At 39.2% G+C, this 12,978-nt stretch overlaps 1 protein-coding gene across 1 annotated transcript in view; it reads left to right on the plus strand.

Moving 5' to 3' along the window:
- Positions 1-12,978, plus strand: part of pgm2 (phosphoglucomutase 2) — a 79,990-nt gene that overhangs the window by 13,358 nt on the left and 53,654 nt on the right. The window contains exons 3-4 of the mRNA XM_078546133.1: positions 3,321-3,427; positions 6,544-6,628. Coding sequence (XP_078402259.1) covers positions 3,321-3,427; positions 6,544-6,628 — 192 coding nt within the window. The remainder of the gene's footprint in view (positions 1-3,320; positions 3,428-6,543; positions 6,629-12,978) is intronic.

The following is a 12,978-nucleotide window of genomic DNA, read 5'->3' on the forward strand; positions in this document are numbered from 1 at the left end:
TTTTACGAGCAGCTAATCTGTCAGTTTGTAGGGCAAGGATGACTACATCTGGGATATTCCTCTTCCCTTAAATGTGAAAAAGTTCATATGTTTTAAAGTGTACCATCTGATATCCTGGCAAAGAATAGAGCTTATTTCAGTGATGGGGAGACAGCGCAATGTATGAGGAGCTTGGAGTTTACTGGCCTACCTCAGTTCAGATGGCTTTCTAATGGAGCTAGATATGTGCAAGATAAGAGATAAGACATTAGTTTTAAACTGTACTGATGCAAAATTATAACTAATGCAAAATTATGCAGATTATTACCCCTTTCTGATGTCCGACTCATCCCCCCACTCCATCCCAATGTCCAAACATCCCCCATCCCTCAATCCTTTTCACTTACCTTCTCCTTGGCCTGTCAATTTCGATGGGACCGTTAAACTTACCTGCTTTATGGCAGCTAGTGCCACAAAAAAAGGGGTATGTCCTCTTTCAATGCGACAGTGCTGGATTTCAGACACAGCTGCGCTGCCTGGATCTTGCCTGGCCTGAGTTGGTAGGCCAGGTGAGACAGGCACGGAAGAAATTTGGCATAGGTAGGTGGGCACAGAGTGGCAATCCGACACTGATTGCCACTCTGAGGAAGTTACAGCCCAATGTTTATTGACCTTGTTGACTGGGTATTAGTTATCAGTGGCTGCACTTCAGGAAGTAAATTATTGGATGCACAGTGCTTAAGGAAATACTTGGGATTCTATAGCCATGCATTTTCTTTTCTCACTTTTCCATCCCTTTTTTCTCTACTCGAATAGCTACTAAATGGCCAAGTTAACTAAAATCTTGGAAATTGCCACAAATTGGCAACTCTGCTTTACCAATGGATACTTTGTGGGAAATGGAATTGTCTGAAGCTATGCTTAAGAAAGAATAGCACATTGTTACATTAGTATTAATGAACTTGATTTTACGACCAAGCTGTGCTATAGCTAAAACAAAAACAGAATTACCTGGAAAAACTCAGCAGGTCTGGCAGCATCGGTGGAGAAGAAAAGAGTCGACATTTCGAGTCCACATGACCCTTCAACAGAACTGGAGTATATCATATCCCAGTTCTGTTGAAGGGTCATGTGGACTCGAAACGTCGACTCTTTTCTTCTCCACCGATGCTGCCAGACCTGCTGAGTTTTTCCAGGTAATTCTGTTTTTGTTTTGGATTTCCAGCATCCGCAGTAGTTTTTTAGTTTTTTGTTTTTATCTCTGTGCTATAGGTAATTTGCTGTTGCTGGCTGCTAAGTGTCTGTTTAGTCAGCAGTGTACCTAACATTTTGAGGACCAATTGTTTATTTAAATGTTCTAAACCTAATGTCCACAAAACAATGTAGCTATCTGCCCGAGAGAATCAAGGCAGAATTTGAAGAATTAATTTGTTAAGAGCAAACTACTAGGTAATTGTCAACTCATTCTTTCCTCTCCCACCCATCTTACACCTCTAGTCCTCAACTACTCGCTTTTTTGCTTCTGGTCTCTCCATTTCATCACAGCTTCTACCTGCTCTCATGTTCTACCTCTTCTATGTATCTTTTGAGTCCCTCTCCCTGTTAATAGATGTGCACAAATCACCTATCCCAGTTGTTCATGAAGCTACATACAAAGTGAAACCAACTTATTGATTCAGAGAGAATAGAATAACCCTACAGCAGGGAGCAAGTAGTGATGTTTAACATGGAGCTGCATGCAACCAGCTTCATACATCAGAGGAGCAGGATGACTGGGAGATTTAGTGGGAAACCCAAAAGAGGAGCTTTGAGGAGCAGTTAAAAATGACAATGGGAAAAGTGTGTTAAGTGAGCAGAGTTGTCTGTTTGCTGCAACAATAAGCTGTGGATCAAAAAATGAAGGTAAGTACATTGAGAAGGCAAAAATAAAGAGATCATTTTACTTTTGGCCTCTTAAGTAGACACCAAGGATGAAGTTATTAAATTTGTGCTGTGCAGTGCTCCTTTGAAATTAAGAATATGGTATTATAAACTTCAACTGTGACTAAAGTTTTTAAGTTCTGAAATATTGCCAAGAATGTATTTTGCCATCTCTATATTATTCCAATTGAATTTAACATATTACATGTGGAACTAATTTTTAGCAGACATTGTTGTGATCTCGAGGGAGACCAGTAACTTTTAAAAAGAAATTCAAACTCCCAGTTATTAACTGAAAGAGTTACACCACAAAATTTCACATTTTAAACAAAGAACCTTTAACTATATAAGAGTTAAAGCAAGTACTAATAACTTAGTACTATATTTCCTAAACACTTATTCTTTAAACCCAAGAATCTCAACAGGACACTTCCCGTTCCACTTTTAATTTCATCCAAGAGTTCCTCTGTACTTTGCAGGATCTTAAAGGCTCCTTCACCTTCTGGGACCAAACCAAGGTGTACCACAGCTCTCAGGAATTCACTTTGATTCTCCTCAGTGTGTCTACTATTCTCTGAAGTCTGAGATTTCTTGCGGTCTTTCCACTAGCATCCTTCCTTCTTTATTTAAGCACCTCATGATTGTGGACACCCCAGCTTAGGCATAGGTCTGACTACTTTCTTGCTCAGTGGCTCCGAAATCAGACAACACCCTTCGTTTCGCATAACCCTCTACTCCTGGCAGATTTCTTTTTCTGCTTGTCTCAAAGCTCTTCCCAGGCTCCAACTGCCTGTTTCTGTGTGAGAGCATATTGATAAACCCAAAACCAAAAAAACTTCCCTGCGATCTATCCCCATGGCAACATGCGTACCTGGGATGTCTCAGATAGAGATTCAACAAATCACCTACAATTCCCAAACATTCGCTTTGTTCTGGAAAACCATATGAATAATTTAAACCCCTTATGAAGACAACTGTAGACATCTCATCTCCACCAAGAAATTCAAAAGGGCCACCCATTGTTTAATGTTTTCCCACTTCCAACTCTGATTATTAAATAAATACAGGCAACCCTTTGAATTGCAATTACTTTAGATTTCTTTACCAGCTTCTCACCAGGGGTTTTCATTTACTTACATTTAAACATTTCAGTCTCCAAACTAAAAGTTACACTCCTAAAACATATGATTCATGAAATTACATATTTGTAACCCCCTACACTAGAACACATATATCTACAAAAAGAAAACAGAAGTTAAATGTTGAATACAGGCGGCCTATTGGAACAAACTCTTCTCCCTGTGCAATATGAGTCCAATCCCAAGCATATAAATCACCTCTAAGTGTGTTATTTTATTTCTAAAATAAAACTTGAAAAGAATTGCATTAATTTTGGTTTGAATTTTTCTTTGCTTCTTTAGGGTTTGTGTAGATGTCTGGAAAAATCGTTTCCAGATGTAAAAGACAGAGGTGTTGTGATTGGGTTTGATGCACGTGCTCACCCTCCCAGTGGAAGCAGCAGCAAAAGGTGGAGTTTATTTGGAACTGAGGGAGAGGAACCTGATAAGCAATCAGATATTTAAACAGTTTTTAGGTCTTGGTGGAATTGTGACTATACAGAAAACACACAGTATTGTGAATACGTTCTGCACTGCTTGAACTGCGCACGAGTGAAAGATGTTTAATTTATTAACAAAACTATTAATAAATGAGTAGATTTATAATTTAAAAGCAAAAAACTGCAGATGCTGGAAATCCAAAACAAAAACAAAAATACCTGGAAAAACTCAGCAGGTCTGGCAGCATCTGCAGATAGGAGCACAGTTAACGTTTCGAGTCCGAATGACCCTTCAACAGAACTAAGTAAAAATAGAAGAGAGGTGAAATATAAGTTGGTTTAAAGGGGTGGGGGTGGCGGTGGGACAAGAAGAGCTAGATAGAGGGCCAGTGATAGGTGGAGATAACCAAAAGATGTCACAGACAAAAGGACAAAGAGGTGTTGAAGGTGGTGATATTATCTAAAGTAATGTGCTAATTAAGGGTAGAAAGCAGGACGAGCAAGGTACAGATAGCCCTAGTGGGGGTGGGGTGGGGGGGAAAGGATCGAAATAGGCTAAAAGGTAGAGATAAAACAATGGATGGAAATACACAAAAATAATGGAAGTAGGTGGGAAAAGAAAAATCTATATAAATTATTGGAAAAAACAAGGAGGGGGAAAATCGGAAAGGGGGTGGGGATGGAGGAGAGAGTTCGTGATCTAAAATTGTTGAACTCGATATTCAGTCCAGAAGGCTGTAAAGTGCCTAGTCGGAAGATGAGGTGCTGTTCCTCCAGTTTGCGTTGAGCTTCACTGGAACAATGCAGCAAGCCAAGGACGGACATGTGGGCATGAGAGCAGGGTGGAGTGTTGAAATGGCAAGCGACAAGGAGGTCTGGGTAATGCTTGCGGACAGACCGAAGGTGTTCTGTTTATAATTTATTATAGATTTATAATTTAGTTTTGTCATTATGCATAAAGTCTACTTAGATGGGTCTGTCCACTACGATTACTTAATTTTTTTTTGCTTATCATACAGATAAGTATTCCATACCAGAAATAACTTTACAATTTAAGAAGCCCTCTGCTGCATGTAATCCCTTGAAATGTATATTTGTGCCAGGTTGGAGTGAAGGATTAGATCTCATTACCGAACAGGCGGGACCCTGAAATTTCAGCATGCTGTGGGCCACATTATGAATTTTTCATCTAAACTTTGTGGTACCGTTTCCATGAAGTTCACCAGAAACTGGCCAGACCAATGCAAAAGATTGAGGAATTTCACGTGCAAATCGACTTTCCGTGATCTTTTTGCTGGTTTAAAAAATATCAAGCTGAAGCTGGTCCTACTCACAGAACTGGCCATGCCCCCTGATTGAATTAATTATCATGCCGCCTTTTTGCTGTTTGCGCCTGTCTGCGGCCCTTTGAGGATGTCCTTAAAATTGAGCTTTTATATAGGCATATGGGCAGTAATAGGGACTTTTTAAAAAAGTTTTTAAATATTAAAATAATTTTATGTACTAAAACCCACTAGTGTACACCAACTAAACTAGTAAATGGCTCTTTGTAGTTTTTAGCCATTTTTAGTTTTTTAAAATAGGATAACAGCTGATGATCTAAACACTTTCTTGTAGTAAACCCATTTTCAGCTATTGTAATAAAACTGTACCAGGTTTGGAATATCTTTCAATGCATCAGGAAAGGAGGAGAAAGAATAAACAATTATGTTCTAAAATGCTGCCCAGCTGTGCCACTAGATGGAATATTTTATGTTTGTGATTATGCAAATTGATATTGAGAAGAAACTTGGACAATAACTTCATTTCAGAATTTGAGTTTGGATTGCCGATTATGTCCAAAGTAGAAACTCAACCAGTATATTTTTATATGTATTTTCTATGTGTCTTTTAAATTCTTCATGAGTACTTATTATTTAGGTCAGGTTAATGCTTGTTATGACACAGGCGATGGTAAATGCTGAGTTGTTCAAATCCCAGAGGGAAACTTGAAATAACTGTCACAACCAATTTTCAATTTGTATAAATTTCGAGATGCGTGCCTTGAATGCAGTAGTAATAAGACCACCAAGTTTTATAGGTTTTTATAAAACTAAATTAAACATTTATTAATGAGAAATAGTTTTAAATACATGCATAGATCTATAAATTACTACTATGATAACTTCTAAATCCCCTACTCAATCTAACTCCCAGTTACACTTTTGTTAAGATCTTAAAAGTGCCTTCCCTTACAGTCTTCTCTTCTTTACACATATCTTGCTCTTTGAATGCAAATACCCATTGTTTCACTATGTCTTTGGACTTTATCTCGCTGATAATAAAACCCTCTCATAGCGCTAAGTTTTACCAGTAATTGTTGGGAAGAATAACCACATTGTTTCTAAACTTCAGCTGGCTAGGTGACACATTTCACCGCTCCTTTGAAAACAATCTAATTGATTTATTTAAAAATGCAAATATTCCCTTGACACCTGTGCTTTTAAACTTCCCCATGTTTACCTAATTAACATTTCAAACCTAACCTCTCCTCTTAGATCAAAGCACCAGACTAATTCAATTAAATCTTATGCACGCGCACGCACACACACACTATCCCACTATTACTCTATTTTACAATAAATTCCAATAACACTATGAGAATTATTATACCTTCCTGACGATGCTTTTCTCACTTATTTGACTGTTGAGAAAAGAATGCTGTCACTTACTTAGTTTTCCAACTGGTTCGGTTAATTGTTAAACTGATCCAATTTTTCATGGTCTTATAATGGGATGGAATGAAATAGGATTTGGACACAGTAAAGAAATATCAGTATGACCTGCTGATGACAGTAAATTGTGATTTTTGATTCCTTTTAAATTGTTTGCTAGAAAAATAACTTTCACGATGCATAAAATTACTTTTGAAGGAATTTTTGAAAGGATCTTGTCTGTTGGTACAAAGAGGCAAGTTTACAAGTAGACATTAGCATTTGATAAAAGGGTTTAAAATAACTTTGAATTAAAGATTAGCATTAATCTAAAATGTATATTTTGCTCCTTCACAAATTTTGGAGTTAGCCTATTTCTTCTGTGATTTACAGATTTGCCCGATTTGCCGCCACTGTCCTGGTTAGCCAGGGAATTCCTGTACATCTCTTCTCTCAGATTACACCAACTCCATTTGTGGTATGTGCCAACTCTTTCATGCATGTGACTTACAGTATTTCTTCAATATCTTTTATGTGATACCACCAAATTCTTTCTGGACATGTAAAGTTTGAATGAATGTAATAACTTGAAAATACTTTTTCTGCCTGTGTTTTCTTAATAATAAAATTATTTTTTCCTTGGTTGTTTAACTTAACGTACAAATAAAAATTTGCTGTTGTCCTGTCAGGGCAAATGCTTTTAAGTATTTGCAGAATAAACTTTTCCCATTTTATTGTACAAAATCCTGCAGCAATCTGAATTCAGCTGAAGTGAATTTTACATTGTTTTAGTATAATATGATACTTCTTTGAATTTTCAACTCTGATAAAGTTTTGTTTATTGAACACATTAGCCATGAACTCCTTGCACCGAAACTCAGGATACCCATCTACCATCTACCAGCATTGCATAGTTATTTGTTTCCTACCAAATTGCAGAAATTCAGCAGAAACCTTGAATTCCAAGCTGGTAAAGGTTAATCCCAGAATCCACTTTTTAAAATGTGTAGGCTCATTGAATACCATTCCATTCTGGGAAACATGCTTTGGGAGGCTTGTTTAAATCTCGAAGCCAATCATGGAGAGTCTGCTGAGCCTCGAGATTTAAATTTGTGTTGATGCTTGGGATAATAATATGTAGAGCTGGATTGCACGCTGAGGGCGGGCTCCCCACACCCCAGCTTCAATGTTCGGGGGTGACCCGTCTTCACTTGACCGGCTTTCCCCGCTTTAATCTTTCAGAGGATGGCCCTTTTTGAGTTTGAGACAGGACTTCCATCTGTCTCCAGGAGGAAGTCAGGCCATGTTGAGCTTCCAGATAATCAGAGGCCAGCAGCTCTCTGCCACACCAGGATCAGTGGCCGCTGCCAGTATTGCAAAAGGCCCAAAGGCTCCAAAACCCAGATAAGTTTGGGATCTCACCAAGGTCAGGTTGGCAGGCCCTGCTGTGGGGCATGGCAGGGAACATGTTGTACAGTGCATGGGGGAGGGTGGACCTGAGGAGGCAAAACTCCAGGTGGAGGCCTCCGATTGGCACAGGGGGCCTGGGAAGTAGGCAAACCCCCCTCCCCAGCTTTCACTGACCAGCAGCCTTCAGAGTTAAACCTGCCAGGCTACGTGTTGGGCACAGGCCTCCCCCACTGCCCATTTAAATCAGAGCAGTGGTGGGATGAGGCCTGTAATTGGACATTAATTGCTCTCTTACGAGCCTCAATTGGGTCACAGGCTCACCTGATGCTTCCCCCGCTGCCCGTAAAATTGTGGTGGGGTAGGATGACACAGTGCTCTAATTTAAGCGTCCACTCACCTGTTTTCTCTCCCGTGGGTAGTCTGTAAAATCCAACCAGTTGTATTGGTGTATGACCCCACACTGACACTAATTAGTTTGGCATCACAAAATGATGCCCTGAAATGGCCCTTCATCTTGATTTCTCAATTTTTTGGAAAAATGTACTCATTCAATTAATTATTGGTTCTGAATTATTGATTAACTCATGTTAATCACTTTGTCTATCACCAATTTTTCCTTAATGGAGCTTAAATCTCCAGCCCATGGTATTTGCTTCACCGATGTGCTAAAAATCTTGTACTCTTTACCAGATCTACAATTTATGGAGCTTCATTTTAAAGGGGATCATTTCTTTATAGGATCAAGTAGATGATCGTAGAAAGCCTCAAGCAGCAATAGCTTACGATATATTTTCTCTCTAATGATTATTCGTAAGTTCCTGGATGAAGGAAACCTTTTTTTGACTAACTTGAGGACCAAATGCAGACAGCAATCAGTTCCTCTGATTGCTCACTGATATGTGTGAAGGATTATATATAGCACAGCAGCCCGTAGGGCTTCTGTTTGGCTAACCTGGTCTCTCATGGATTTAGACAATCAGTTTCTTCTGGGGATTTGAAGCTTGGTAACAAGACAGTGGAGCTGACAAAAACAACATTTTTCCCCTGATTTTTAGTTGGAGGAAATCTTGACAATTCTTGTGACTTATTAGTATTCACTTCATCCTTTTGGCCCATGCTTTCTTGTTTATTGCATGGATAGCATAGTTATAATAGCCCCGATTTTAACTATCCCAGCCAAGTGGAAACCAGTAACTTACCCCTTTCTGATCCAGCTGCCTTCCTGTTGTGTCCTGATCTTACAACCTTTAGCATCATAGAATCAGAAATGTACAGCATGGAAGAAGGCCATTTGGTCCATCTTGTCTGTGCCGGCCAACAAGTAGCCATCCAGCTTATTCTCCTTTTGGATCTCATGGTCCTTCGCCTTGTAGGTTGTGGCACCCCAAGTGCATTTCAAATTACTTTTTAAAGGTTATAAAGGTTTCTACCTCTCCCATCCTTTTAGGCACTGAGTTCCAGATCCCCAACACACCATCTGGGTGAAAATATTTCCCCTCAAATCCCCTCTAAACTGCCGACTACTTATCTTAAATTTATGGCCCCTGGTTATGAACCCCTCAACCAAGAGGAGTGGGTCCTTCCTATCCACTCTATCTAAACCCCTCATAATTTTATACACTTAATTATTTCATCCCTTAGCAGCCTCTGTTCCAAATGATACAGCCCTACCTATCCAATCTTTCCAGATAACTAAAATTCTCCAGTCCAGGGAGCATGCTTGTAAATCTCCTCTGTCCCTTTTCTAGTGCAGTCACACATAGTCTGGTGACCAGAACTGCACGCAGTACTCCATCTGTGGCCTAACTAATGTTTTACACAGTTCAAGCATAACCTCCCTGCCCTTATATTCTGTGCCTCAGCTATTAAAGGCAAATATCCCATGTTCCTCCTTCACCATCTTATCTGCCTGTCCAGGCACCTTTCAAGGATCTGTGGACATGTATTCCAAGGTTCCTCTCTACCTATCTGTATCCTACCATTTATTGTATATTCCCTTGCCTTGTTAATTTTCCCCAAATGCATTACTTCACACTTCTCTGGATTAAACTCCATTTGCTACTTTTCTGCCTACCTGACTAGTCCATTGATACCCTTCCACAGCTTTCTTCTTCACTATCAACCACACAGCCAATTTTTGTATCATCTGCAAACTTCTTAATCATACCTGCTATATTCAAATCCAAATAATTGAGTTCTGCAGAACTTCACAAGAAACAGCCTTCCAGCCACAAAAGCACCTATCAACCATTACCCTTTGCTTCCTGCCTCTGAATCAATTTTGGATCCAACTTGCCAGTTTTCCCTTAGACCCCTTGGGTTTTCACTTTTGTGACCAGTCTGCTATGTGGGACCTTACCAAAAGCCTTGCTAAAATCCATAAAGACTACATCAAATGCAGGACCATCCTTGTTCCCTCCCCAAAAAATTCGATCATGTTAGTCAGACACAACCTTCTCTTAATAAATCGGTACTATCTTTGATTAATTTGTGTTTTTCTAGATGAAGATTTATCCTATCACTCAGGACTTTTTTCATAGTTTACCCACCATTGAGGTTAAGTTGATTGGCTTGTAATTAATCGGTCTGCCCCTTTCTCCCTTTTTAATTGTACAAAGTTAACAGTCCTCTGGCCCCATGCCTGTAGCCAGAGAGGATTGCAAATAATGGTCAGAGCCGCCGTTATTTCTTCTCTTTCTCCCCTTATCAGCCTGTGATGCATTTCATTCAGGCATGGGGATGTATCCACTTCCAAATATGTTAAAACCTTTCTTATTTTCTCTCTCACTATGTTAATTTAATCTAATATTTCATACTTCTCCTCCCTGTGTAAAATGTTCATATCACCCCTCTCTTTTATAAAAACAGATACTACATTTTCTTTAAGAACCATACCCACGTCCTCTGCCTCCTAACACAGGTTACTCTTATGGTCTCGAATAGACCCTACTCTTTCTTCAGTTATCCTCTTGTTCTTTAAGTGTTTATAAAGTTGTCCTTTGTGTTTTCCTTTATTTTATTTGCTGATCTCTTTTCTCACTCTCTTTCCTAATTTTCTTTTTAATTTTGCACCACACTTTTTATGCTCTTAAATTGTCTGCAGTACTGAGCCCTCAGCTTCTGTCAGAAGCTTCCCTTGCCATGCATTCAAATTAAAATAACAGTGAAAATGTCTGAAAATGGAACCACTTGCTGAGCTCTTAATGAATTGGGACGCAACATGGATTTTGATAGCTGCTTGTAGGGTAAAAAGTGAGTTATAGATAAAGGGCTTTGCTTACACTGGAATGACAAGTGGTTCACATGAATCTTTGGGACCTCTTATTGACAACAGATGCATGGATGATCTGAAATTAGTAACTGAAGGAATGCCTTGACATACTAAAAATGCCAAATTTTAGAATATGGAAAATTGTAAAAAGGACTGTGATATGTTGCAAGAGAACTTGGATATGCTTGGATGTAGTTTTTATGGATGTTAGCAAGGCTTTTAATAAGGTTCCACATGGCAGACTGGTCACAAAAGTGACCATTTGGAGAGCAGGTAGGTGGGAGATGCAGTTTAATGTAGGGAAATGTGAAGTAATATATTTCAAAAGTAAGTGCAAGGGAAGGAAGTACACATTCAAATGGACGTTTTAAAATGAAGTTGAGAAACAAAACAACGTTAATGTGCAATTACACGGGTTAAAAATGTGGCATAATATTTGATTCTGTATCTAGATAGATCAAATACAATGGTCAAAGGGTGATGTTATACTTGTAGCTAGAGTAGATTTAAGCTGTTATGAGAAGAACAATAAATAAGTATTGTAGATTCATTCGAATTTTAGCAAAGATGGAGGAGCAGAGAAAAAATTAGAAAACATATGACTTTTGTAGTGTGACTGAAAAAAATCAGTATTACCTGCCAGGAACTTCAAGATTATGAAGGTGTCCACTATAGTTTGTTTGCATTGTTTGAGGTTGTACTGAGGGAGTTCACATTTAAAGAAAAAAAATTAAGGAGAAGTTAGAAGAAAAAAGAGGGTGGTTAATATGAAATTCTTTTAAAAGATGTACTTGCACTCACTGGTTCATTGGTTTGCAAAGGAGAAATATAGTTACTTGAAAAAGCGATCTTAAATGCAACAGCTTGTGAGGAGGAATGTAGGGTTAGTCTCGGTTCATGGCAAAAAGCCATGATGAAAGGTATAGTTCCCTCATATTGGTAGAGTCTGAGGAGCATTTTTATTTACTCTAGGACCAGACTAAAATTCACCTCAGTGCATAACGTATCCTCTCCTGTCTGAACCTGAGGAGCTTTGAACTCATAGAATGCTAGAGTAGAAAGGACTATATCCTTTGCACCTCCTGGTTATAACCCAAAATTCAGCCCCACTGGGAAAAATTATTCGTAAAATTAAAAAGAAATGTACATGATGGGACGGGAACCAACGCATTTCATTCTGCTCCCCTCTTGTTCATTTTCTGCCCCAGGGCTTCTTCCTAACTGCAACCCTGCAAATATGTCATCACCTAATCAGCTTAAAATACTTTTTGAGGGAGAGAAAGACAATAAAAGCATCATGTCATCTTTGAGTTTAAGCCCAGAAAAGTCCTTAATTCTAACTTCTGACTTGCATGTCTGGTTGAAATATGAACAGCAAATTTTAGCTCAAAACTGGGCATCCAGAACACGCTGTGACCCATCAGCGGCAGCAGAATTATATTCAACCACAGTCAGTAACATCATGGTCTGGGCATATTCATCATATTACTGTTACTATCGAACCACGTGACCAACCCTGGTTCAATGAGGAATGTAGAAGAGCATGCCAAGAGCAGCAACAGACTTAAGGTAAAATGTCTTCCAAGTTGGTGAAGCTACAACACAGGCCAATGTATATGCTAAACAGCAGACACAGCATATTATATATAGTTGGAGCTAAGTGATCCCACACCAGATCAGATCAAAGCTTTGCAGTTCTGCCACATGAATGGTGATGGACAATTGAACAACTAATCAGAAGAGCAGGTTCCACAAACACCCCTATTCTCAATGTTGGCAGAGCCCAGCATGTCAGTGCAAAAGACAAGAAATGACTGAGTGTGCTGGTCACAGCAAAGGTTCAAGACAACTTCCCAGCTGTAGTGATGAAGATTCCTGCTCTAGAACTAGTCACGCCCCAAGCCAAGCTGTTCCAGTACAGCTTCAACACTGGCATCTACCTGACGGCGTTAAAAATTGCCCCGTCATGTCCTGTCAACAAAAAGCAGGACAAATCCAATCTGGCCTATTACCAACAGCCTACTTTCAATCATCTTTAAAGTGATGGAAGGTGTCCTTGATAGTGTGATGAAGTGGCATTTTTTTATTATTTCATGGATGTGGGCGTCACTAATTAAGTCAGCATTTATTGCCATCCCTAATTGCCG

This window comes from Cetorhinus maximus, chromosome 1, assembly GCF_964194155.1.
Source record: "Cetorhinus maximus chromosome 1, sCetMax3.hap1.1, whole genome shotgun sequence".
Taxonomy (NCBI): domain Eukaryota; kingdom Metazoa; phylum Chordata; class Chondrichthyes; order Lamniformes; family Cetorhinidae; genus Cetorhinus; species Cetorhinus maximus.